This window comes from Jaculus jaculus, chromosome 12 (genome assembly GCF_020740685.1).
Source record: "Jaculus jaculus isolate mJacJac1 chromosome 12, mJacJac1.mat.Y.cur, whole genome shotgun sequence".
Taxonomy (NCBI): Eukaryota; Metazoa; Chordata; class Mammalia; order Rodentia; family Dipodidae; genus Jaculus; species Jaculus jaculus.
The window spans coordinates 74585807-74610342 of NC_059113.1; the positions used below are offsets into that span (position 1 = coordinate 74585807).

The following is a 24536-nucleotide window of genomic DNA, read 5'->3' on the forward strand; positions in this document are numbered from 1 at the left end:
TTTCTATTTCTGTGAAGCATGCCTTTGGAATTTTAATGGGGATTGCATTAAATGTGTAGATTACTTTTGGTAAGATTGACATTTTTCACAATATTGATTCTTCCAATCCAAGAACATGGTACGTCTTTCCATTTCCTAGTGTCTTCTGCAATTTCTCCCTTGAGTGTTTTAAAGTTCTCATTGTAGAGATCCTTCACTTCCTTGGTTAGGATTATTCCAGGGTCCTTTTTTTTTTTTTTTTTTTTTTTTTGAGGTAATTGTGAATGGGACAGGTTCCCTGATTTCATCATCTGCATGTTTGTTGTTAGTATATAGGAAAGCTACTAATTTCTGTGTGTTTATTTTGTATCCTGCTAGGTTGCTTAAAGTGTTTATCAGCTCTAACAGTTTGCTGATAGAGTCTTTAGAGTCATTTATGTATTGAATCATACCATCTGCAAATAATGAGAATTTGATTTCTTACTTTCAAATTTGTATCCCTTTTATGAGTGTCTCTTGCCCTATTTCTATAGCTAGGACTTCCAGTACTATATTAAAGTGGGGACAGTGGACTCCTTTGTCTTGTTCCTGAGCTTAGTGGAAAAGCTTCAAGTTTTCTCCCATTTACTATTATGTTGGCTGTAGGTTTGTCATATAGATTTTATTACGTTGAGAAATTCCTTCTATTCTCATTTTCTGCAGGACTTTTATCATGAAGGGATGTTGGATTTTGTCAAATGCGTTTTCTGCATCTATTGAGATGATCATATGATTTTTGTCCTTAAGTCCATTTATATACTGTATTACATTTATCAATTTGCATATGTTGAACCATCCCTGCATCTCTGGGATGAAGCCAATATGGTCTGGGTGAATAATCTTTCTGATACATTCTTGTATTGTTTGCCAATATTTTGTTGAGAATTTTTGCATCTATGTTCATGAGGGACATTGGTCTGTAATTTTCTTTTTTTTTTTTTTTTTTTGTTCTTTTTCTGATTTTGGTATCAGGATGATGCTGGCTTCATAGAAGGAGTTCAGTAGAATTCCTTCCTTCTCTATTTTATGGAAAAGTTTGAGAAGCAGTAGTGTTAGTTCTCCCATGAAGGTATGGTAAAATTAACAGTGAATCCATCTGGGCCTGAAATTTTTTTAGTTGGGAGACTTTTTATAACTGTTTGGATCTCTGTACTTGATATAGATCTATTTAAATGCTTTATCTCGTCTTGATTTAACTTTGTTAGGTCATGTGAATCAAGGAAATCATCCATTTCTTTCAAACTTTCAAATTTAGAGGCATATATTCTTGAAGAATGTCCTTACTATTTTCTGAATTTCTTTAGTGTCTTTTGTAATGGTTCCTTTTTCATTTCTAATTTTATTACTTTTTGTGTCTTCTCTCTTCTGGTCAGAGTTGCTAAGGGTTTATCAATCTTGTTTATTCTTTCAAAGAGCCAACTCTTTGTTTCACTGATTCTTTGGATTTTTTCATTTCTATTTCATTAATTTCTGCCCTAATCTTTATTATTTCTTCTATCTACTGATTTTTCATTTGCCTTGTTCTTCTTTTTCTAAGACCTTAAGGTGAAGCAGTAAATTGTTTACTTGTGAACCCTCTAATTTTATAATATAGGCACATAAAGCTATAAATGTACCTGTTAGGACTGCCTTCATTGTGTCCCAAAGGTTTTGGTATCTCATCATCATTGGATTCTATGAATTTCTTTCCTTTTTGATTTCTTCAATGACCCATTCATCATTTAGTAGTGTACAGTTTATTCTCCATAAACTTCTATATGCTCTGTAGTTTCTCCAGTTGCTAATTTGTACTTTAATCCCATTATTGTACAAAGTATTATTTCAATTTTTCTGTATTTGTTAATATTTGCTTTGTGTCCTAATATATGGTCTGTTCTGGAGAATTTTCCATCTGCTGCTGAGAAAAAGTATCTTCTGCAGCATTTGGGTGGAATGTTCTGTAGCTATCTGTCAGGTCCATGTATCCAGAGGTTTCTGTTTATTTTTTGCTGGGATGACCTGTCAGTTGATAAGAGTAGCAGTTTGGTAGGCATAATATATGAATTTAGCCAGACAACAGCAGGCATTACTCCTCTTGAGATCAATTTTCATCATTGATAAAACACTCCTAAATGGAAGCCTTGATTGAAAATAAAAGCTATCACGTTTGTGAATCCAGGCTGTGTGTGTGTGTGTGTGTGCACGTATATGGCATGTCTGGATATGTTTTTGTATGAATGTGTATGTGGGGCTTCTGGAGGCCAGTGGTACACATTGCGTATTTTCTTCAAATGCACTACACCTTACTTTTTTAAAAACTTATTTTTATTAACACCTTCCATGAGTATAAAAAATATCCCATGGTAATACCCTCCCTCCCCCACTTTTCCCTTTGAAACTCCATTCTCCATCATATCCCCTCACCATCTAAATCAGTCTGTCTCTTGGTTTGATGTCATGATCTTTCCCTCTTATTATGATAGTCTTGTATAGGTATTGTCAGGCACTGTGAGGTCATGGATATCCAGGCCATTTTGTGGCTGGGGTGAGCACATTGTAAGAAGTTCTACCCTTCCTTTGGCTCTTACATTCTTTCTGCCACCTCTTCCACAATAGACCCTGAGCCTTGGAAGGTGTAAATAGATATTGAAGTATTGAGCACTCCAGTCACTTCTTTCCAGCACCATGATGCCTTCTGAGTCATCCCAAGGTCACTGCCATCTTAAAAGAGAAGATTCTCTACCAAAAGCAAGAGTAGCATTAATATAAGTGTGTGAACATTAACAGAAGTGCTTACTGGGCAGTTGGGTGAGCATAGTATATATATATACATTTAGCCAAACTGCAGCAGACATTACACCCCTAGGGCTCATAACTACCCCTGTTTTAAGTTTTCAGTATCAGGGATGTATTCTCTCCCATGGAGCAGGCCTCCAGTCCAATTAGAGGGTAGTTGGTTTCCACCAGGACAGATGTGCCACTGTTGCACCCTTTGGCTCATTTGGTGTGGCTGGCCAAATATAAGGCTAGCAGTGTCCACTGTTGAGTGTCTTCACTGGTGTTTTCTCTTTCTCCCATTGAACTGCATGTATAATGGATTCTTCCAGCTTTCTGTCAGCTGGTCTACATGGAGGAGGTTATCAGTTCAGTTCCAGTAGGATTTCTCAGTGATCTTGCAGCCCAAGTATATGGAGTCTTCAGCAATAGGGTCTTACCATCTATTCCTGGTGGGAAACCAAGGGCCTCGGCAATGGCCTATAATGTTTTGTGGGAATCAGGGACCTCCCTGGCCAACAACTCATCCCTGCCACTGAAACTTTTCTAGCAACAATCTATAGCTCCTGAGTGTTCCATTATACAAAAAAGTAGGTTTCCATATGACTTACTTACATCCTCTTAGATTTTTTTTTTTAATTTATTTGAGAGCAACAGACACAGAGAGAGAGAGAGAATGGGTGCGCCAGGGCCTCCAGCCACTGCAAATGAACTCCAGACGCATGTGCCCCCTTGTGCATCTGGCTAACATGGGTCCTGGGGAATTGAGCCTTGAACCGGGGTCCTTAGGCTTCACAGGCAAGCGCTTAACCACTAAGCCATCTCTCCAGCCCCCACTTTATTTTTTGAGACAGGTTCTCACACTGAACTTAGAGTTCACCAATTCAGATAGACTAGCTAGCCATTTAGTCTCCGAGATCCACCTCTCTTCACCTGCCCAGTGTTGGAATTACAGATATGTACCTTCAATGCCTGGCCTTCATGCATGCATGGCACACATTTTACCCTTTATGTACTGTGCCATCTCTCCAGTTCCTATAAGTCCAGTTTATATCAAAACCATGGGGATTTTGTTTGTTTTTGAGGCAGAGTCTCACTCTAGCCCAGGCTGATATAGAACTCTCTGTAAACCAGGCTGGTCTCACAGCAATCCTACCCTATTCTCTGGAATTCTTGGATTATAGACATGAGCTACCACATCCAACTTTGTTTGTTTTTTCAATTTTTTAAAAGATTTTATTTTTGCTGGGAGTGGTGGCACACGCCTTTAATCCCAGCACTCGGGAGGCAGAGGTAGGAGGATCGCCGTGAGTTCGAGGCCACCCTGAGACTACCGAGTGAATTCCAGGTCAGCCTGGGCTAGAGTGAGACCCTACCTTGAAAAACCAGAAAAAATAAAAATTAGAAAAAAATAAAAGATTTTATTTTTATTTATTTATTCAGTAGAGACAGAGAGAGAGTCAGAATGGCCAGCCAGGGCCTGCAGTTAATGCAAATGAATTCCAGATGCCTGTGTCACCATGTGCATCTGGCTTACATGGGACCTGGAAAATCGAACCTGGGTCCTTAGGCTTCACAAGCATGTACCTTAACCTCTAAGCCATCTCTCCATCCCAAACTTTGTTTCTTATTCATATGAATAAATACTAGTTTGTATAACTTGGTGTCTAATATATAATGCTACACTCATGATTTATGGTGTCAAAGTTAGCACATCCTTATGCTTTTCATGGAAGCAAACACATTAAAGGTACTTTGCAGAAAATCCTTGCACCATGGGGCTAATATCCAAATGTTTCTGAACTTTTTCATTACTAAAAACAGGGAATTTTTTTTCCTATAAGGATGAACATAAGGTATTTGTGGAAAATATTTACCTAAGCATCTTACATCTGAAATACAGAATTATATGAGGAATTTTGTTGTTGTTTGTCTCACAGAAGATGAAGTAAGCAAGGAACCAAATGAGCTAGCTAGGATGAGGTAGCTATTCAGTAGTTAACTTGTGCTAGGGGAAAAAATAGGCATTTTCTTCATATGCTCTAATGGTCTCTTACCACTGCATTTCAGCTGTTTCACAAAGAACCAGCAGAGGAAATCAACCTGTCTACTGTGTCATTTCTTCCTTTTTTTTTTTTATTTCTTACTTTCTATCCTATTTTGTTTCTGAACTAAAACTAGGGTATCAGGCTAGCAAATTTGAATTTGCCTAACACGTAGACTGTTTTGTTTGTTGTATTTAGCACATGAAAATAAATCAGCTTTCAAAAAGACATGTATATGATTATAGCATGAGAAAAGGTCACTGCATGGAAGACTCAGGAGGTAACACAAATATAATTAGCAACCTATGACCTTAAAATTCAATAGAATAGAAAACATTATAAAGTTAGAATGTTTAAAATGGTTAAGTCAGTGGATTTTTTAAATTAAAAAGAGAATATAGCATTAAAATCAAAATTTTAGATATCCAAAACTGGCAGAGTGTGAAATTAAAACCAAATAACAAAAAGACTATAATATAAGCATTAGAGGGTTTCAATGAAGAAACCCACGTATTCTAAGAGGAGATCCAGAAAAGAAAAAAAAAAAAAACTACAAAGAAGAGAGGTAATACTCAAAGGAATAATGGCTGGTACTTTTCTAGAATCTCATAAAGGCCATCTTCGGGGTGAAAATGAGCAAAGAGCAAGGATGTACATGTATATACTATGTTGACCAAACTTTCCAGTAAGCCCTTCTCTTAATGTTCATACCCATATATTAATACTACTCTTACTTTTGGTTAGAGAGGCTTCTTTTTTTCAGATGGCAGTGACCTTGGGATAACTCAGAAGGCACTATGGTGCTGAGAAGTGACAAAGGAGTGCTCAGCACTGAAATATCCCTATCACACCTTCCAAGACTCAGGGTCCATTGCAGAAGAGGTGGCAGAAAGAATGTAAGAGCCAAAGGAAGGATAGTACTCCTTACAACATGCACCTCCAGACACAAAATGGCCTGGATATCCATGACCTCACAGTGCCTGACACTACCTATACCAGACCATCATATTAGGAGGAAACGATGATGACATCAAAATAAGAGAGACTGAGAGGGGCAAGGGATATGATGGAGAGTGGAGTTTCAAAGGGGAAAGTGGGGGGAGGAAGGGAATTACCATGGGATATTGTCTTCAATTATGGAAGTTGTCAATTAAAAATAAATGAAAATAAAAATAAATTAAAATGAAAACTTTGCTAGAAGTACCGTGAGATATGTTTATCACACCCATCAAAGCTCAGGAACCATTACAGAAGAGGTGGCAGAAAAAAATGCTAGAGCCAAAGAAAGCGGAGGAATTCTTTGCAGTCCTGTCTTCTAGACACAAAATGGTTATGGCATCCATAACCTCACAGTGGGTGATGCTACACCTACACAAGACCTGCATTCTGGGCGGGGAAGTGATAGCATCAAAATAGAGACACCAGTCAGAAGGGATTAAGTGGAGTGGGTGTTCAAGATGGAGGAAAGCAAAGGTCATGGGAGGGGATTATGTTCATGGTACATTGTTTACATGTATAGAGGTTGAGGTGGTTTGAATCAGATGTCCCCCATAAACTCTTGTGTTCTGAATGTTTGGTCTTGGTTGGAAATTTGAGAGGTGGAGTCTTACTGAAGGAGGTGTATTTTGGGGGAGTGGTCTTATGGCTATTATAGCCAGCTTCCCCTAGTTAAGATCGTGCTCACTCTCCTGCTGCTATTTCCACCTGATGTTGGCAAGGAGGTGATGTCCAGCCTCTTCATTCCATCCTTTCTCCTGCCATCACAGAGCTTCCCCTTGTGACTGCAAGCCAAAATAAACAATTTTTCTCTCAACAGCTGCTTTTGAACAGGTGCTTTGTCTCAGCAACCAGAGGGTAACTGAACAGAGGTAGTAAAGTTTTTAAAAAAAATTTTTTTGCTAGAGACAAGATAAATCCCATTCAAGTTCCACAATCTGCAAAAAAGAGTAGGAAAGAAAAATAAGAGGCCACCATCACTAATGAATAAGTGCAAATATCCTACATAATCACATGCTAAATCTAGTCTGTCTAAAAACAACCAGACTCATCTTGGCCCAGCTTTTTTATGCCAGGAATACAAGGATGTTAAAATTCTAATAATACTTTTCATTTAATTGTCAGGGTAGGGATGGCATTCTATTCAATGAAAATAGCATTTAACCCCAGCACTCGGGAGGCAGTAGTAGAATTGCCATGAGACTACATAGTTAATTCCTGGGCCAGAGTGAGACCCTACCTCTAAAATAAAAAAAATAAAAAAAAAAAGGAAAAGCAGTAACAGGATTAAAATGAAAAAAAGTTATTTCTTAGGCCGTATAGTTTTAAACAGGAAAAGTCTAAGAAACTGAAAAACACTATACTATAACTATAGTTCCTAGGTATATGGTATATATATAACTATGTTCCTAGATATATGATCAATATAATCATTGTAATTTCTATCTTCCAACATCAACTATGCATAATTACATTTATTGACCTTTTGGTGCCAAGCACTGATGTGCTTATGTTATTTAATCATACAAACAGCCTGGCAAGCATAGCATTTTAACAGACACTGAGGCTGGGGCTTGGAGAGTTAAGCAACTTGCCAAAGGTCTTAAAGGCAGTAAAAGTAGGTGAGCCTGGGACTACAACAGCCCATGGAACTCCAAGGCTAGCTAGGTACTTATTCTCCAATTAACTGTAAGGAATGTGATGGTAGTGACCCATGTTCCTGATACCAACTATTTCTACTTGGATATTTTAAGTATTTTACTAGATAGAAAAAATCATTCTTACACCTTGGATTTTATTGGACAACAAGTATAAATAAAATGGAATCAGTGAACTAGGTGGTCCTACAAGAACTTCTTGTATCCAGGAACAAATTTAGATGCTGGTAGGTCATTATACTCCAGGTCAGCACGATGGCTTAATGAGACAACTAAATGGAAGCCTCAGGGGCCCGGGGTTCTGATGGGGACAACAGCATCCAACCCTACTCTGCTTACGCACAGCCTGTTTGGGAGGCCATGTCTAGTCCTCTGAGGAAGGTATAGACATGTCTCTTACATATCTTTAAGAGGCAAGACTCCTTAGAGCACACTTAAAGAGATGCACTACGTTCCAGTTTAGTCGCTACTATTTCTGAATATGGATTTCACATTCGTGGTAGCAACAGCGGCAGGAGCTATTGCCACTCTTGCTGCTGCTGCTGTAGCCGTCCTGTGGATAGTGAAACGTCTAAGTTCTTCAAAGGAGACTATAACTGTAGACCGTGAGCGTGCTGAAAATTCTGATAAACTCATATCTAATTTGCGGATGGCAACCAGTATGGAGCAGGAAACGCAAGAAGTGGATGCGAAGGAACAAGGATTGATCAAAGAACCGAACCAGGGAACACACAGAGATTTAGACGAGATGGAACAGAAAATACACGAAAAACTGGAGGCGAAGGTTGGGGGAATGCACCAAGAACCGGGCCATAAAGATCAGGGAATGCACGTCCCGGACCATGAGGAACTGGGCACGAACAAACAGTTGGGTGAGAAGGAACAGAGATCACAGGAAGACTTGAATAAAAAGGAACCGGGCACCCAAACTTCGTAAGTATAAGATATAAGTCTTTCAAAGGGCAGGCGGGAACGGGCATTGTGACCATCAAAGGAAGGAAGGAAGGGGCGCAGTGCTGCAAGGCACCAGGCTCCTCTTAAACCCCAGGCAGGGCCTGGGCCCCCGGCTGCAGTCTAGTCGGAGGCAAGGTCACGTTCCTGGAAAACCAGTAGTCAGAGGTAAAGCCGGGCCTGGGGAAACCTTTCCGAACTGTGAGCGCAGGACTTGGGCATTCTCAGCCCTGAAAGCGGGCGGGGCGGGGCGCTCTGACGCGGCACAATGGGCGCCACCTCACAGAGCCCGCGGCTGAGGCCGGGGCACGGCGGGGGCACTTGGGCCCCTGGGGCGGCGACGCCGGAGGGTGGGTGAGGCGACGGCCGGGGGCCCTCGGGACGCAGCCGCGCAGGCCGCCGTGACCGCCACGCCTCCTGTTGCCGAGCAACCGACGGCGCTGTCCGCGAACTCGGCGGCCGACTCACAGCAGCGCAGCCGTGGCGGAGCCGCGCGGCGTGGGTCTTCAACGCCTCTCCTCTCCTCCCTGTGTCGCCCCGCCCCGGCTGGCTCCGCGGCCTCCACTTTCCAGATCTTTCTCGAACCTACGGCTCTTCTGCGAGCCGTTGCCCGAACGCTGACGGAAGCGGCCGAAGTGGAGGCCGCTGGCCACCCGGGTGCCGAGTGGGCTCGCGCGCCTCCCCCGGCGGCCCAACGCGCAGGCGTAGATCCCAGTAACCGCCGCTTGGAGGCCGCGAACCGCAGTGGAGCGGGACTGAGGCGGCGGAGGCTGCGGCGGGCGGCCCTCTACTCCGGGCGGTTGAGCGCCCTGCCCTAGATCTGCTGGGTGGCCACTTGGCGACCTCTCGCCCTTGCTTCTCCAGGGGTCGCAATACCGGCGGAGGCCCAGAGCAAGGCGCGGTCCGCGCACCCCGACATTTAGGCGGCGGCATGTCTGTGGTGGGCATCGACCTTGGCTTCCTCAACTGCTACATCGCCGTGGCGAGGAGCGGCGGCATCGAGACCATCGCCAACGAGTACAGCGACAGGTGCACCCCGTAAGTGCCGGCCACGGCTGTCTCTCCCCCCTCCGCCGGGCCGCGCCCGTGTCCCCCCCCCCCCGCCAGCCCGGTGACAGATGCAGCCATCACTGTCCCGCCCCGCGGCGGTCGTTGGTTTCCAAGGACTGGGGACTTAAGAGTTCGCTCCCTCCTTCCCAGACTCCCACTTGCCCCTTCCATCACCGGGCCCTGTACCGGAGTCCTTGATTTGGGTGGCAGGACAGGGGTTGGTGTTGCGCCACCTCGGCGTCCCGAACGCGGCACAAAGCTGTTGGGATTGTCCTCCGCTTGGTTCTGCCCTTCCTGCTTCCCCATCTCGCGACAGCCCTCTCAGGAAAGAACTGAACGCTTAGGCTGCACACATCAGAAAATGAGTTGCAGGTTTGTCTAGACCTGAAAGCCAGCTGTTTATTTATATATTTATTTTAGAGGAAAGGTGAAGTGGTGTCCTTGAGAATTGGAGACGATCTGGCAATTTCCAGAGGATTAGGTTAATGGTGGTGCGTACTCAGGAGGAGACTTCAGTTAGTGGAGATTAGTGGGTTTAGTTCCTATTACCCAAAGCATGTTTCTAGAGTGAGTTGTTGGAGATTCGGAGAGGACTGTCCAGTATAAACACGATTGAGGAGTGTTTCTGTTAGGAATCCTTCATGAAAAGACTTAGTAACATGATGTCATGGAAACACGTTTCCACATGTTCACTTGTTTCTCTGTTCTCAGAAGTTTGTTGGCTAAGAACACAATACTGGCATATGAAAAGCTAGCTGCTGCTTGTAGGCTCCTGTTGCCTGTAATTTTATAAGGAAAATCCTGCTCATGCATTACTTGTCATAGAAAGATAATTGATTTGACCTGCATGAATAATCTATAATATATTTTAAATTGAAGCATTGTTAGCCAGGTGTGCTGGCTCACACCTTTAATCTTAGTACCCTGGAGGCAGAGGTAGGAGGATCTCTGTGAGTTTGAGGCCACCCTGGCAATCTAGAGTGCATTCCAGGTCAGCCTAAACTAAAATGAGACCCTACCTTAAAAAAAAATAAATAAATAAATAGCCAAAATCAATGTTATTTTTAAATGTCTAAATTAGTAGTTTGAAAACATGGCAGTATATTTGAAAGACTGCTTCCTTTCCAAATACAGTGTAGAATGTTTTGTATCTCTTATTTCTAGGTTTACCCATAACATTTCTTTTTTTGTTTTGTTTTGTTTTGTTTTGCGAGATAGGGTCTTGCTCTAGCCCAAGTTGACCTGGAATTCATTATGTAATCTGAGACTGGCCTCGAACTCACAGCAATCCTTCTACCTCTGCCTCCTGAGTGCTGGGATTAAAGACGTGTACCACTACACCTGGCCACAACATTTCTTCTATTGAAAATTTAAATGTTTACATCCTCAAATACAGACTAGGTCACTTTTTGAACTGATTTCTCCTTTGTTGTTGTTTGTTTTTTCGAGGTAGGGTCTTGCTGTAACCCAGGCTGACCTGGAATTCACTAGGTAGTCTTAGGGTGGCCTTGAACTCAAGGAGCTCCTCCTACCTCTTGCCTCCCCAGTGCTGGGATTAAAGGTGTGCACCACCATGCCCGGCTTAATTTCTCCTTTTATTATATTTTTTCTGGCTGAAGTAATGTATGTATTCATCTCTATAAGATTTTGTTTTAAGCCAAAACAGATCTGGCTTTCTGCCAGAAAAGGACCAGGAAATTCCACTGTCAATCTATTAAGAGATTAAGCAGCCATTGGCTTCATGAGTGAGTATTTTTAGCTTTTAAAGCCAGACTTTCAGAGAGCTCTTTACAAATACACACTACTCTTTTGCACATCTTCATTGCTATTGGATTCTGTGTGGTTTTAATTTAATGTGACATTTCTGATTTATGTGTAAAAACTTCAATGCTAATAATTAGATTTAATGAGCTCAATTCAAACTAGACTGTTTCTAAGGTGGAAGGATCATATTTTGTAGCTTGCATCAGCAGCTGTGTTCTTTTCATCCTGGCTGTACATTGCCATTCATCCAATAAGTATATCTTTGTTGTTACTGAACAAAATTTCACAGTGGTTTGGTGCTGTTATACTATATTTGTTTACTGAAGCTTAGATTAAGGGAAGTGTGATCCCAGGACATTGATTCATTTGTTAATATAACTATTATGCAAAAAGCAGTATTGTTAAAGAACTTTTAACTTGGATAATATAAGTACATGAAAATGAAATTAAAAATTGTAATTCTAGCTGGGTGTGGTGGCGCACGCCTTTAATCCCAGCACTGGGGAGGCAGAGGTAGGAGGATTGCCGTGAGTTCGAGGCAACCCTGAGACTCTATAGTGAATTCCAGGTCAGGCCTGGGCTAGAGTGAGACACTACCTCGAAAACCCAAAAAAAAAAAAAAAAAAAGAAAGAAAGAAATTATAATTCTACCCAGAAATAAAGTTTCCAAATGGTTTTCTGTTTTTACGTGTGTGTGTGTGTGTGTGTGTGTGTGTGTGTGTGTGTGTGCTGTGCGTGGATGTATGAATGCATATTTGCATGTTGCCTATGTGTGTGTGCATGGTGCATGTGGAGGCTGGAGGTTGGTGTTGGATATCTTCCTCAGTCATACCTCAGGCCTTTCTGGTTTTTTGTTTTGTTTTGAGGTAGATTCTCCATCTAGTCCAGGTTGACCTGGAATTCATTATGTAGTCTCAAAATGGCCTTTCTGAAACAGTCTCATTTGAACCCAGAGCTCTAGCTAGCTTGCTCTAGGGAATCCGTGGCTCCCTGTGGTTGAGCACCAGGATTACAGGCAGGCACCTGCCTAGCATTTACATGTGCAGTGGGGATCTGAACTCAGTAAACCCTTTACCAACTGAGCCATTGCCCCAGCCCCCTCTATCTTTTTTTTCAAGATGGGAAGATAGACTTGATGTTCTGCTTAATAACCCCTTTCTGTGTAAAACATCTTATACCATCAGGTCTAATATTTGTATAATCAATAATCCCATTCCCTGTTTCCCATTTAGGGTGTATATATTTTATTTTTGCAAACAGTATTACAGTAACTACCTCTTTGTTTTATTACTTTATGGGTTTCTTATTTGAGAATTCATATTAATTGGGTAACTGATGTGACATAATCTCAAATCTCTGAATTACAAATGAATAAGTTTCAGTTTTTGAGCTGTTTTTAGCAGCAACAGACTTGGTAACTGCCTGATGCTACCCTGATGCAGGTGACAGCTCTGCTCCATCCGGCCTTCAGTGTGCTAGACTAATAACGCTTTGCTGCTTCTCACATTCTCCAGGATGGTTTCTGCTCTCTTTGTCTTATACAGTCTGGGAAATCTGGTGATGGCAAAAGTAGTGACAGTGAAGTGGTCCACACAGCTGCACAATTTTCAGGTGGTTACCTAGCTTGTGGGGTGAACTGCATTTTTGTTTTTTTTTTAATAATTTATGCCGGGCGTGGTGGCGCATGCCTTTAATCCCAGCACTTCGGAGGCAGAAGTAGGAGGATCGCTGTGAATTCAAGGCCACCCTGAGACTCCATAGTGAATTCCAGGTCAGCCTGGTATAGAGTGAGGCCCTATCTCGAAAAACCAAAATAATAATAATTATTATTATTTATTTATTTGAGAGAGAGAGAGAGAAAGTGGCAAATATATATATAGAGAGAGAATGGGCATGGTAGGGTCCCTAACCACTACAAACAAACTCCAAACTCATGTACCACCCTGTGCATCTAGTTTATATGGATACTGAAGAATCAAACCTATGTCCTTATGCTTCTCAGGCAAGCACCTTAACCACTGAGCCATTCTCCAGCCTGAACTGAAGTGATTTTTTGTTTGTTTGGTTTTTGGTTGTGTTTTTATTTTATTTTATTTTTTTATTTTTGAAGTAGGGTCTCACTCTGGCTCAGCCTGGAATTAACTATGCAGTCTCAGGATGGCCTCAAACTCATGGTAGTCCTCCTACCTCTGCCTCCCGAGTGCTTGGATTAAAGGCGTGTGCCACCACAGCCGGCTTTAAATGAAGTTTTTGATGTTGGCTGGCCACCTGCCACTGCAACTCAACTGTGTCTACCTTAACTCGGCTCCTCCACCATTGACAGCTTAAAGCTTAGGCTGTGTAGGAAGAGCCAAATTGAGTCTCCTCTTACCTTTTTGTTTCAACAACTACCCATTTAGCTAAATTTTAAGTCACTAATCGGCTTAACTTTCTAGAAGAACAATATTTTTTAAGGCCTTAGGACATTCAGTTAAGTGTAGCTATATGAGAATTGGAACTTCCATCTCAGGTTAAATAATATCAAGATGAGTGGTTTCACGTATTAAAACTGTGGCCTGGAATCCTCCTTCAGTGTGGGCACATGTGGTGAACCATAGCTGTGTTGATAACAATGATGTCTGTATGTCAAACACTGGACCTGAACTGTCACACATACCACAATTCTTGTATGGTAATGCCAGTTTTCCTTCTTAAAGTGCAAAGTAAAGTAACATACCCAAGAACCTACTAATGAAACAAGTCCCCATTTCAGGACTCTCTGACCACTCTCTCTCTCTCTCTCTAACATGGAGGATGGATGGATATATAACATAGGCTTATAGGAATGTACCAGTTGAAGGGACAAAACTGTCTGACCAAGCAGTTACTAGACACAGAAGCATTGTTGCTCTAAGTTTGTTTTTGACTAGTTTCTGAGTATTCTTACCTTGTTTTTATACTTAAGTTATTTTAAGAACAATCAAAAATACTTATTTTAAAAGTTCAAAAATATAGGGCTGGAGAGACGGCTTAGTAGTTAAGTGCTTGTCTGTGAAGCCTAAGGACCCTGCTTCAAGGCTCCATTCCCCAGGACCCATGGTAGGCAGATGCACAAGGGGGTGCACGCCTCTGGAGTTCATTTGCAGTGGCTGGAGGCCCTGACACACCCATTCTCTCCCTCCATCTCTCTCTCTATCTTCCTGTCTATCTCTGTTGCTCTCAAATAAATAAAAATGATTTTTTTAAAACTTAAAAAATGGGCTGGAGAGATGGTTTAGTGGTTAAGCACTTGCCTGTGAATGAAGCCTAAGGACCCCAGTTCAAGGCTCCATTCCCCAGGACCCACGTTAGCCAGATGCACAAGGGGGCGCACGCGTCTGGAGTTTGTTTGCAGTGGCTGGAGGCCCTGATGCACCCATTCCCCCCCCCTCCCCGGCTCTCTGTTGCTCTCAAATAAATAAAAATAAACAAAAAAATTTAAAATAAAATAAAGTCTAAAAAAAAGTTCAATAATATAAATTAACTTTCAATGTGGAAGGCAGTCCTATTAATGATAGATGTTTTGGCAGGTAAATTATATAAGATATGCATTTAATGTAATTATGATAGTTCTTGTGAATATTTCACAATGAAAATTTAGATTCTTAATAGATACTGGTTTTATCACAAAAATTTTATGTGATTGAACTTGTCTTAATTTTCTGTTCCTGTCATCATTGCTTTTTCCCTACTTGTATCAAATACATTCTCATTACTGTGAGCAAATACCTGACCAGAACCAGCTTAAGCAAGTTAAGAATTTATTTGGGTTTACAGGTCCAAAGGGTAGAGTCTAATATGGTAGGGAAGGATGCAGAGAACAAACAGGTAGAAGGGCTGGACTATCAAACCACAAGTCTGGCCATCAGTAACCTCCTTCCTCTAGCAAGCCTTTATCTCCTAAAGGCTCCACAACCTTTCCCAATAGCATCACCAGCAGGAGACCAAGTGCTTAATGAACACATGAGCTATGTGGAAATTTTACATTCAAGCACAATACTAAATAATCTAGAAATAAGAAATTTGTAACCAGTGCCTCAAACTTATTAGATCTCCTCTTCAATGAAAAGAAAAAATCAATTACTTTAATGCATTAGAACTAGCTATACATAGGAAGTGCTAAAACTCCAGAGGTTAGCTGTCGCTTATAGGTTGGTAGTAGGACATGTACATCTTTTGTTAAATATTCTTCTTTGCCTTGTGGATTGGTTTTGTTTATAATTTACCATGACCTTATATTTACATTGATCTAAAATAATGTAAAGGTTGAAGAAGACAAATATGTCTTTTGTCCCTTTCTAATAACCTCATAAGAGTTTCATGCGTGATTATATGTGCATAACAGAGATGTTTTTTCTCTTTATTTTCTTAGAAATAGAATTACATAACACATTTTGCAATTAGCTTTTCTTTCATCTCAGAATAATAATGTCAGGGTTGTATCTCAGTTGGAGAGAATTTGCCCAACATGTCATATCCAAGATCTTGGATTTAATCCTCAGCACCACCAAGAAGTCCTAAGGCAATTGTGGCCATTGCAGATTTGTACAGGGACTCTACTTCCCTCATTCTTCATAATATATATTCAGCATTGCATTGAAGATAAGATACTATGTACTTCTCAGATACTGTTTTGCTTTTGGCAAACAAAAATTGAGTGATTGTTGGCCATCTTTTTATTAATAAAAAAGTTATTGAGGTGATTTTAAAGGCCAATGGTACATATTTTATATAAGAAGATTTTTTTAATCTTTAATTATAATACTTGGCAAAACTTCTCCAGGGGGAGGAGAGGGGAAGGCAGAGAGGCGAGGGAAATACCATGGTTTGTTGTCTGTAAGTATAGAAGTTGTCAATTATATATATATATGTATATGTGTGTGTGTGTGTGTGTATGTATGTGTGTGTACATATATATATATACACACACACACATATATGTGTATATATGTGTGTGTGTATATATATATATATATAAAAGAAATAGCTTATGCCCATATTCTAGAGAAGGGACAGACACTGTGAACTTTTTAAGACCTGTTTTTAGCAATCATTTTGGAGAAATACTATCAATCTTTCTGAAGAATTTTCAGGTAGTACTAAATTTGGAGATTATTGTTTTAGTAGTTTCCTCTACAGAGTGAAAACTCTTCTAGTTTCATTCATTGGCTGGGATTACACTGCATCAGGAACGTCTGTTTATTTTGTAACTATTTCAGTAATGGATTTTGCATTGAAAATTGCATTTTATTTTATTTTTTTTAATTTTTATTAACATTTTCCATGATTATACAAAAATACCCCATGGTAATACCCTCCCTCCCCCCACACACTTTCCCCTTTGAAATTCCATTCTCCATCATATTACCTCCTCATCTCAATCATTGTACTTACATATATTACTTATACTAATACTTATACTAACATATACTTACATATTACCAACCTATTAAGTACCCTTCTCCCTTCCTTTCTCTTCCCTTTATATCTCCTTTTTAACTTACTGGCCTCTGCTAGTAAGTATTTTCCTTCTCACGCAGAAGCCCAATCATCTGTAGCTAGGATCCACATATGAGGGAGAACATGTGGCGCTTGGCTTTCTGGGCCTGGGTTACCTGACTTAGTATAATCCTTTCCAGGTCCATCCATTTTTCTGCAAATTTCCTAACTTCATTTTTCTTTACCGCTGAGTAGAACTCCATTGTATAAATGTGCCACATCTTCATTATCCACTCATCAGTTGAGGGACATCTAGGCTGGTTCCATTACCAAGCTATTATAAATTGTGCAGCAATAAACATGGCTGAGCACATACTTCTAAGGAAATGAGATGATTCCTTTGGATATATGCCTAGGAGTGCTATAGCTGGGTCATATGGTAGATCAATATTAAGCTGTTTTAGGAATCTCAATGTAGTTTTAATCTGCATTTCCCTGATGACTAGTGACATAGAACATTTTGTAGATGCTTATATGCCATTTGTATTTCTTCCTTTGAGAATGCTCTATTTAGCTCCATAGCCCATTTTTTGATTGGCTTGTTTGATTCCTTATTATTTAACTTTTTGAGTCCTTTGTATATCCTAGATATTAATCCTCTATCAGATACATAGCTGGCGAAGACTTTTTCCCATTCTGTAGGTTGCCTCTTTGCTTTTTTCACTGTGTCCTTTGCAGTGCAAAAATCTTTGTAATTTCATGAGGTCCCAGTGATTAATCTGTAGTTTTATTGCCTGAGCAATTGGGGTTGTATTCAGAAAGTCTTTGCCAAGACCAATATGTTGAAGGGTTTCCCCTACTTTTTCCTCTAGCAGTTTCAGAGTTTCAGGTCTGATGTTAAGGTCTTTAATCCATTTGGATTTAATTCTTGTGCATTGAGAGAGAGAAGAATCTATTTTCATCCTTCTGCAGATATATATCCAGTTTTCCCAACACCATTTTCTGAAGAGGCTGTCTTTTCTCCAATGAGTATTTTTGGCATTTTTATCGAATATCAGGTGGCTATAGCTACCTGGACTTACATCTGGGTCCTCTATTCTGTTCCACTGATCTACATGTCTGTTTTTGTGCCAGTACCACGCTGTTTTTGTTACTATGGCTCTGTAGTATAGGTTAAAATCAGGTATGGTGATACCACCAGCCTTATTTTTGTTGCTCAGTATTATTTTAGATATTCGAGGATTTTTGTGATTCCAAATGAATTTTTGGATATTTTTTTATTTCCATGAAGAATGCCTTTGGAATTTTGATAGGGATTGCATTAAATGTGTTGATTGCTTTTGGTAAGATTGCCATTTTCACAATATTGATTCTTCCAATCCAGGAACAGGGGATGTTTCTCCACTTTCTAAGGTCTTCTGCAAGAAAATTGCATTTTATATAATGCATATAAAATTCTTTACAGTTGAATTTTCTCATTGGTGAGGTTTTATTAGGAAGAGACAAGGAAAGTGATTTCTATGTAATCTTGTTAATTCTATATTCCTCTAAAGATAAACTTGGAAACAAATTTTCATTTCATTATCATGTTGCATAAGTCTTGAGTGTTTCTTTTTCTTTTATTTAGCTGGCTTGTCACATAAAGTAGGATTATAAGCTTTTCTTATAGCATTGCTATGTTCTTAAATTTTTTGACCTACATTTTGGTTTGTAGTATTAAAACTTTTAAATATTAAAAAAATCTCCAGTCATTATCTTGGTCTTACGAGTGAGGATTCTGAAATGATATAAATAACTTAGGAATTTAAAGTGCTTACTATACTATGATAGTAGCTGTGTTCTGATAAAACTTTTACCTACAAAAGAACTGCAGGTAGTAGTCTACAGACCTGGATCCAAGCAGTCACAATTAAAAGAAATTTAAAATTGTCAGGCTTTAATATTTGTGTTTGAGGTAGGTCAATTTTAAGATCAGTTTTTAAAATCACAATCTTGGGGCTATAGTGATGCCTTGGCAGTTTAAAAAGCTTGCTTACAAAGCCTGATGGCCCAGAGTTTGATTCCATAGTACCTATGTGAATCCAGATGCATAAAGTGATGCATGCATCTGGAGTTTTTTTGCAGCAGCAGGAGGCCCTGGCATGCCCATATACATTGTGTGTGTGTGTGTTTCTCAATGAATAAATAAAAACACAGTTAACAAATAACAGTTTGTTAAATAGTGTATCTACTATGGCGCATCAGGGGTTGTTTTGGTTTATGAGTGATGTGAGTATGTGAACATTGAACATACATGGTATGGCAATGGTTGAAAGTCAAAGGACAACTTTTGGATGTCAGTCCTCACCTTCACTCTCGTTTGCGTTAGGCTGTTGTGTTCACCACACCATTTTCCCAGTCAGCTGGCCAGCAAGCTTCTAGCCAGTTATCCTGTGTCCACCTCCCTCCTTATCATGAGCTTGCTGGGATTATAGATACCTGATACAGTGTGCAGCCTTTTACATGCGTTCTGAGGTTCTGAACTCAGGTGCTCATGCTCACCCAGCAAGCTATCCTGAGTCATCTCCCCTGGTTATGTATGTATGTATGTATGTATGTATGTATGTATGTATGTATGTATATATAGACAAACACACACACACACACATATATATATGTGTGTATATATATATAGGTTTTTTTTTATTTGAGAGCAACAGAGAGAGAGAGGCAGGTAGAGAGAGAGAGAGAATGGGCACACCAGGGCCTCCAGCCACTGCAAATGAACTCCAGACATATCTGCCCCCTTGTGCATCTGGCTAATGTGGGTCCTGGGGAATCGAGCCTCAAACCTTAGGCTTCATAGGCAAGAGCTTAAGCACTGAGCCATCTCTCCAGCTCTCCCCTGGTGTGTGTGTGTGTGTGTGTGTGTGTGTGTGTGTGTGTGTGTATAATATAAGTTTCTTTTTTTAATTTTTTTGTTTACTTTTATTTATTTGAGAGTGGCAGACAGAGAAAGAGGCAGAGAGAGAGAAAGGAGAGTGGGTGCGCCAGGACTTCTAGGCACTTTAAATGAACCTCCAGATGTGTGCGCCCCCTTGGGCATCTAGCTTACATGGGTTCTGGGGAATCGAGCCTTGAACCGGGGTCCTTAGGCTTCACAGGCAAGCACTTAACCGCTAAGCCATCTCTCCAGCCCTCCCCTGGTCTTTTAAAAAAATATGTTTTATTTATTTATTTACTTCAGCGGGGAGCCAGATAGAGAATGGTTGTGCCAGGGCCTCTAGCCACTGCAAACAAACCAGATGCATTCATCACCTTGTGCATCTGGCTTACATGGTTACTCGGGAATTGAACCTGGCTCCTTAGGCTTTGCACGCAAACTTAACCATTAAGCCATCTCTCCAGTCCTTTTTTTAATTGTTCTTTTTGTTTGTTTGTTTGTTTGTCTGTTTTGTTTTTTGAGGTAGGGTTTCACTATGTAGTCTCAGCATGGCCTTGAACTCATGGTGCCTACCTCTGCCTCCCAAGCGCTGGGATTAAAGGTGTGTGCCACCTCGCTGGCTCCCTTTTTTAAATTTGTGGTGGTTTGATTCAGGTGTCCCCATAAACTTAGGTGTTCTGAATGCTAGGTTCCCAGCTAATGGATATTTGGGAATTAATGCCTCCTGGAGGGAGTGTATTGTTGGGGGTGGGCTTATGGGCTTTATAGCCAGTTTCCCCATCCCAGTGTTTGGCACACCCTCCTGTTGCTGTGGTCCATCTTCTGTTGGCCAGGGGGTGATGTCCACCCTCTGCTCATGCCATTGTTTTCCCCTGCCATCGTGGAGCTTCCCCTCGAGCCTGTAAGCCAAATAAACCTCTTTTTCCCAGAAGCTGCTCTTGGTTGGGTGATTTCTACCAGCAATGCGAACTGGACTGCAACAAAATTTTTATTTTTTTATTTGACACAGAAAGAGGGAGAAAGAGAGAGAATGGGTGTGCCACAGCCTCCAGCCACTGCAAACAAACTCCAGATGCATGTACCCTCTTGTGCATCTGGCTAATGTGGGTCCTGGAGAATTGAACCTGGGTTCTTTGGCTTTGCAGGCAAATGCCTTACTGCTAAGCCATCCCTCCAGCCTTTTTTTTTTTTTTTTTTTGAGATAAGGTCATGGTATGTACCCCAGACTGATCTTGAACTCTTGCTCCTGCCTGAACATCCCCAGTGCTGAGATTATAGTCCTGTGCCACTATGCCTGACCCTCAATCAGCTTGTTAAATATTAGGCCTATGGGGCTGGAGAGATAGCTTAGCAGTTAAAGCACTTGCCTGAAATGCCCAACGACTGAGGTTCTCTTCCCTAGTACCTATGTAAAGCCAAATGCACAAAATGGTTCATGCATCTGGTGTTTGTTTGCAGTAGCTAGAGGCTTTGGTGTACCCATTCACTTACTCATTCTCTCCTTGCAAACACATATATATGTATGTATGTATGTATGTATGTATATATATAATGCCTATGTAAATGTCCATGTAATTTCGATTAATGGCTTCAAGTTATATAAGCTAATTTATGAATTATGTATATGGAAACTTGATTTTTTTCTCTGCTAAAATGTTGCCTCTTTTGGCCATAATGAAAGATGGGAAGTTTTATGTTATCACTAAATTATTACCTATAGTTTTTCTAAACAGCAAATTAGAAAGCATATGGCAACATCAGTCATTTTGAAACATTTTCTCCCTCATTTTTCCATTTGGTTAAGCTTGAGAACCAATATTCTGATGTTTTCTTCACTGCTGAATTTCCCAGTTCCTTTATTTATAAGCAGTGAAACTCTAAGAAAAGATATTTTCTCAAGCTTACTTGAACTCTAAAATACCCTTTTTTAGCTACACTCTAAATCAGTGGTTATCACACTGAGGCAGTTTAGCCCTCTAAGGAACATCCTACTGTATTTGAAGATAGTTTTGGTTGTTATAGCTGGCATGGGAGTAGAAAGGGAAAAACTGACATCCAGTGGGCAGAGACCAGGCATATTCTTCAGCTCCTGCTAACACAGGATAGCCCCTCTATCCCAGCAGAAGTGCCAAGCCCAGAATGCCAATATCATTGAGGGTGAGACATCCTATTCTGTGGCCCTCTTGGTGCCAAAGTAGAAAGTAGTTGCTGAGCCCTTTGCAAGTTGGATTTAACCACACTGGCAATCAGGCATTGGGCCCTCTGGTAAGCCTCTTGGCTACCTCATTAATCATTAATCCAGCAACAACATCCTCTCAACTCAGTGACAGCAGAAAGGGGAAATAGTATGATCTTAGGGCACTCACAAAGAAAGTAGAAAGAGAACAGGGTTATTTGTGAAGCCTACGAGAGGTGTAAACAAATGTAGAGTGACTAGTTATTTAGGTGAGTAATTTGTGCTTGTGACCTAAATTCACTCTCCTAACCTTACATGACCTTAGGAACAAGGTATTATTGCCACTGTCTTCCAATTGGGAAGCTGGAGCAAATAAGGACTATGTAAATTCCACAATATTATTCAGCTGTGAAGTGCCAGACTTGCTTTAAAAATATGGTTAAGGACTGGAGAAATGGCTTAGCAGTTAAGGCACTTGCCTGCAATGCCTAAGGACCCACGTTCAACTCCCCAGAACACACATAAGCTAGATGCACAAGGTGACACATACACATAGGTGGCACACGTGTTCAGTTGCGGTGGCTAAGGCCCTGGCACACCAGTTCTTTCTCTAGAGCTCACTGTCTCAAAAAAGTACAAAAAGAATATGGTTAATTTTTTGGAGGTCACAAACCAATAGAATGTGAAAAACAATTTTAGGACCAACATATTATTGCCAGTTGTTATGACTTTTAAAAGGTTCCAACAAAAAATATAAAAAATTTTAAAAAAATTTTAAAGGGGGCTGGAGAGATGGCTTAGTGGTTAAGCCACTTGCTTGGGAAGCCAAAGGACCCAGGTTCAATTCCCCAGTACCCATATAAGCCAGATACACTATGTGGCACATGCATCTGGAGTTTGTTTGCAGCGGCCAGAGGTCCTGGTATGCCCATTCTCTCTCTCTCTTTTTCAAATAAATAAATATAAAAATTTTTTAAAAATTTAAAAAGCTCTCCCGCTGGGTGCAGTGGCACATGCCTTTAATCCCAGCACTCAGGAGGCAGAAGTGGGAGGATCACTATGAGTTCAAGGGCACTCTGACACTACTACACAATGAATTCCAGGTAAGCCAGAGCTAGAGTGAGACCCTACCTCGAAAGACCAAAAAAAAAAAAAAAAAAAAAAAAAAGTTCTAAGTTTATTCTGATCACCATTCTATTTGGAAGCATTTTAAAATCTGTAAAAAAAAAATTTTTTTTTGTTTGTTTTTTTTGAGGTAAAGTCTCAGTCTAGCCCAGGGTGACCTGGAATAATTGACTATGTAGTCTCAGGTTGGCCTTGAGCTCACAGCAGTCCTCTCACGTCAGCCTCCCAAGTGCTGGGATCAAAGACACACACTACCATGCCTGGCAAAATTTGTAAACTTTTGATTTCCATTATCTGTTTTTAAAATATGACTTTCTTAATCACTTTGAATTTATATAAGAAGAATGAAAGGAACAGCTCATTTTAGTATAATATATAAACAAACAAAATTCTTTTTTTTTTTTTTTTTTCTTACGTAGGGCCTGTATATCTTTGGGATCACGAACTCGAGCCATTGGAAATGCTGCTAAGAGTCAGGTGAGTTGTGACTTCAGGGAAAAACTGACTGAATCATGCAAGTTAATCACACTTGCAATTCTAGCACTTAGAAGGTGGAGGTGCAGGGGAGGTGGAAACAGAGAATTGGGTTCAAGGCTAGCCTGAGTTATACGAGATCTTGTCTTAAAAAACAGGAAGAAGATATAGGTGACAGGGAGGAAGGAGGAAAAGAGGTGATAGATAATTTTTTATCAGAAAAAAAATACGTTAGTAGCTCAGCCAAAAGGTGGTGATTTGATTTGATCCATCATGTAATGATAGACATAATTTTGCTTTGAGTTGTAAAATACTCCTTTATTTATTTATTTATTTTTACAAATTATGAAGTTGGGATGTTTTACCATGTGACATTATGTATGTTCACATCCTGTGATGGATTGTTTAGACTGTGAACTTCAATGGCTAATAAGCAATGTCTTTGTAAAAGAACATGGGAAAATAGAGGAAATAATAACCAGGCTGACCCCATATGTGGCTTCCAATGTTTCACATGAAATTTTAAGTATATTTCTAGGCTTCTGAAATACTTGTGAATACAAAGTTGATTTTTAAATTTGTACAATTTGTTTGGGCTTTGTTTACTTCTATTTTTTATGTAAGTGGATCATTTTCTCCTTTTGAAATATTTTTGTTGTTGTTGTTCAGGCCTGGTGCCTTAGGCATGTAAAACTAGCATCCAGGAGGCTGAGGCAGGAGGATCAGGAGTTGAAGGCTAGTCTTGCCTATATAAGTGAATTTAATAACAGTCCTGGTCTACCAGAGGTACCCTGTTTAAAAAAAATAAGAAGCCAGGCATAGTGGCTTTAGTCCCAGAACTCAGGAAGCTGAGGTAAGGAGGATCACTGTGAGTTCAAGGCCAGCCTGAGACTACATAATGAGTTCCAGGTTGGGCTAGAGCAAAACCCTACCTCGAGAAATCACCATCACCAACAACAAAAAAAAGACTAGAATTATGTAAATAAAAGAATTCCTTTAATGTGCCTTTTTTCTCATGATTTGTAGGAATTATGGGCTCATTCAAAAATACAGATTTTCAAGGGTGTCTTCAGTATTTGCTCTACATACTGAAATATTTTTTCAAAACTTGTATGTCTTTTGTTTTCATATTATACACATATGTT

At 40.3% G+C, this 24536-nt stretch overlaps 1 protein-coding gene and 1 non-coding gene across 2 annotated transcripts in view; one reads left to right on the forward strand and one right to left on the reverse strand.

Moving 5' to 3' along the window:
* Window positions 1-9147: 9147 nt before the first annotated feature.
* Window positions 9148-24536, forward strand: part of Hspa4l (heat shock protein family A (Hsp70) member 4 like) — a 75392-nt gene continuing 60003 nt past the window's right edge. Inside the window, exons 1-2 of the mRNA XM_045130947.1 lie at window positions 9148-9460; window positions 23337-23394. Of these exons, the coding sequence (XP_044986882.1) occupies window positions 9354-9460; window positions 23337-23394 (165 nt within the window). The 5' untranslated portion in view covers window positions 9148-9353. The remainder of the gene's footprint in view (window positions 9461-23336; window positions 23395-24536) is intronic.
* LOC123453909 lies at window positions 23599-23674 on the reverse strand. The gene has a single exon (XR_006633080.1). It is a non-coding gene; the product is annotated as a small nucleolar RNA SNORD51 (small nucleolar RNA).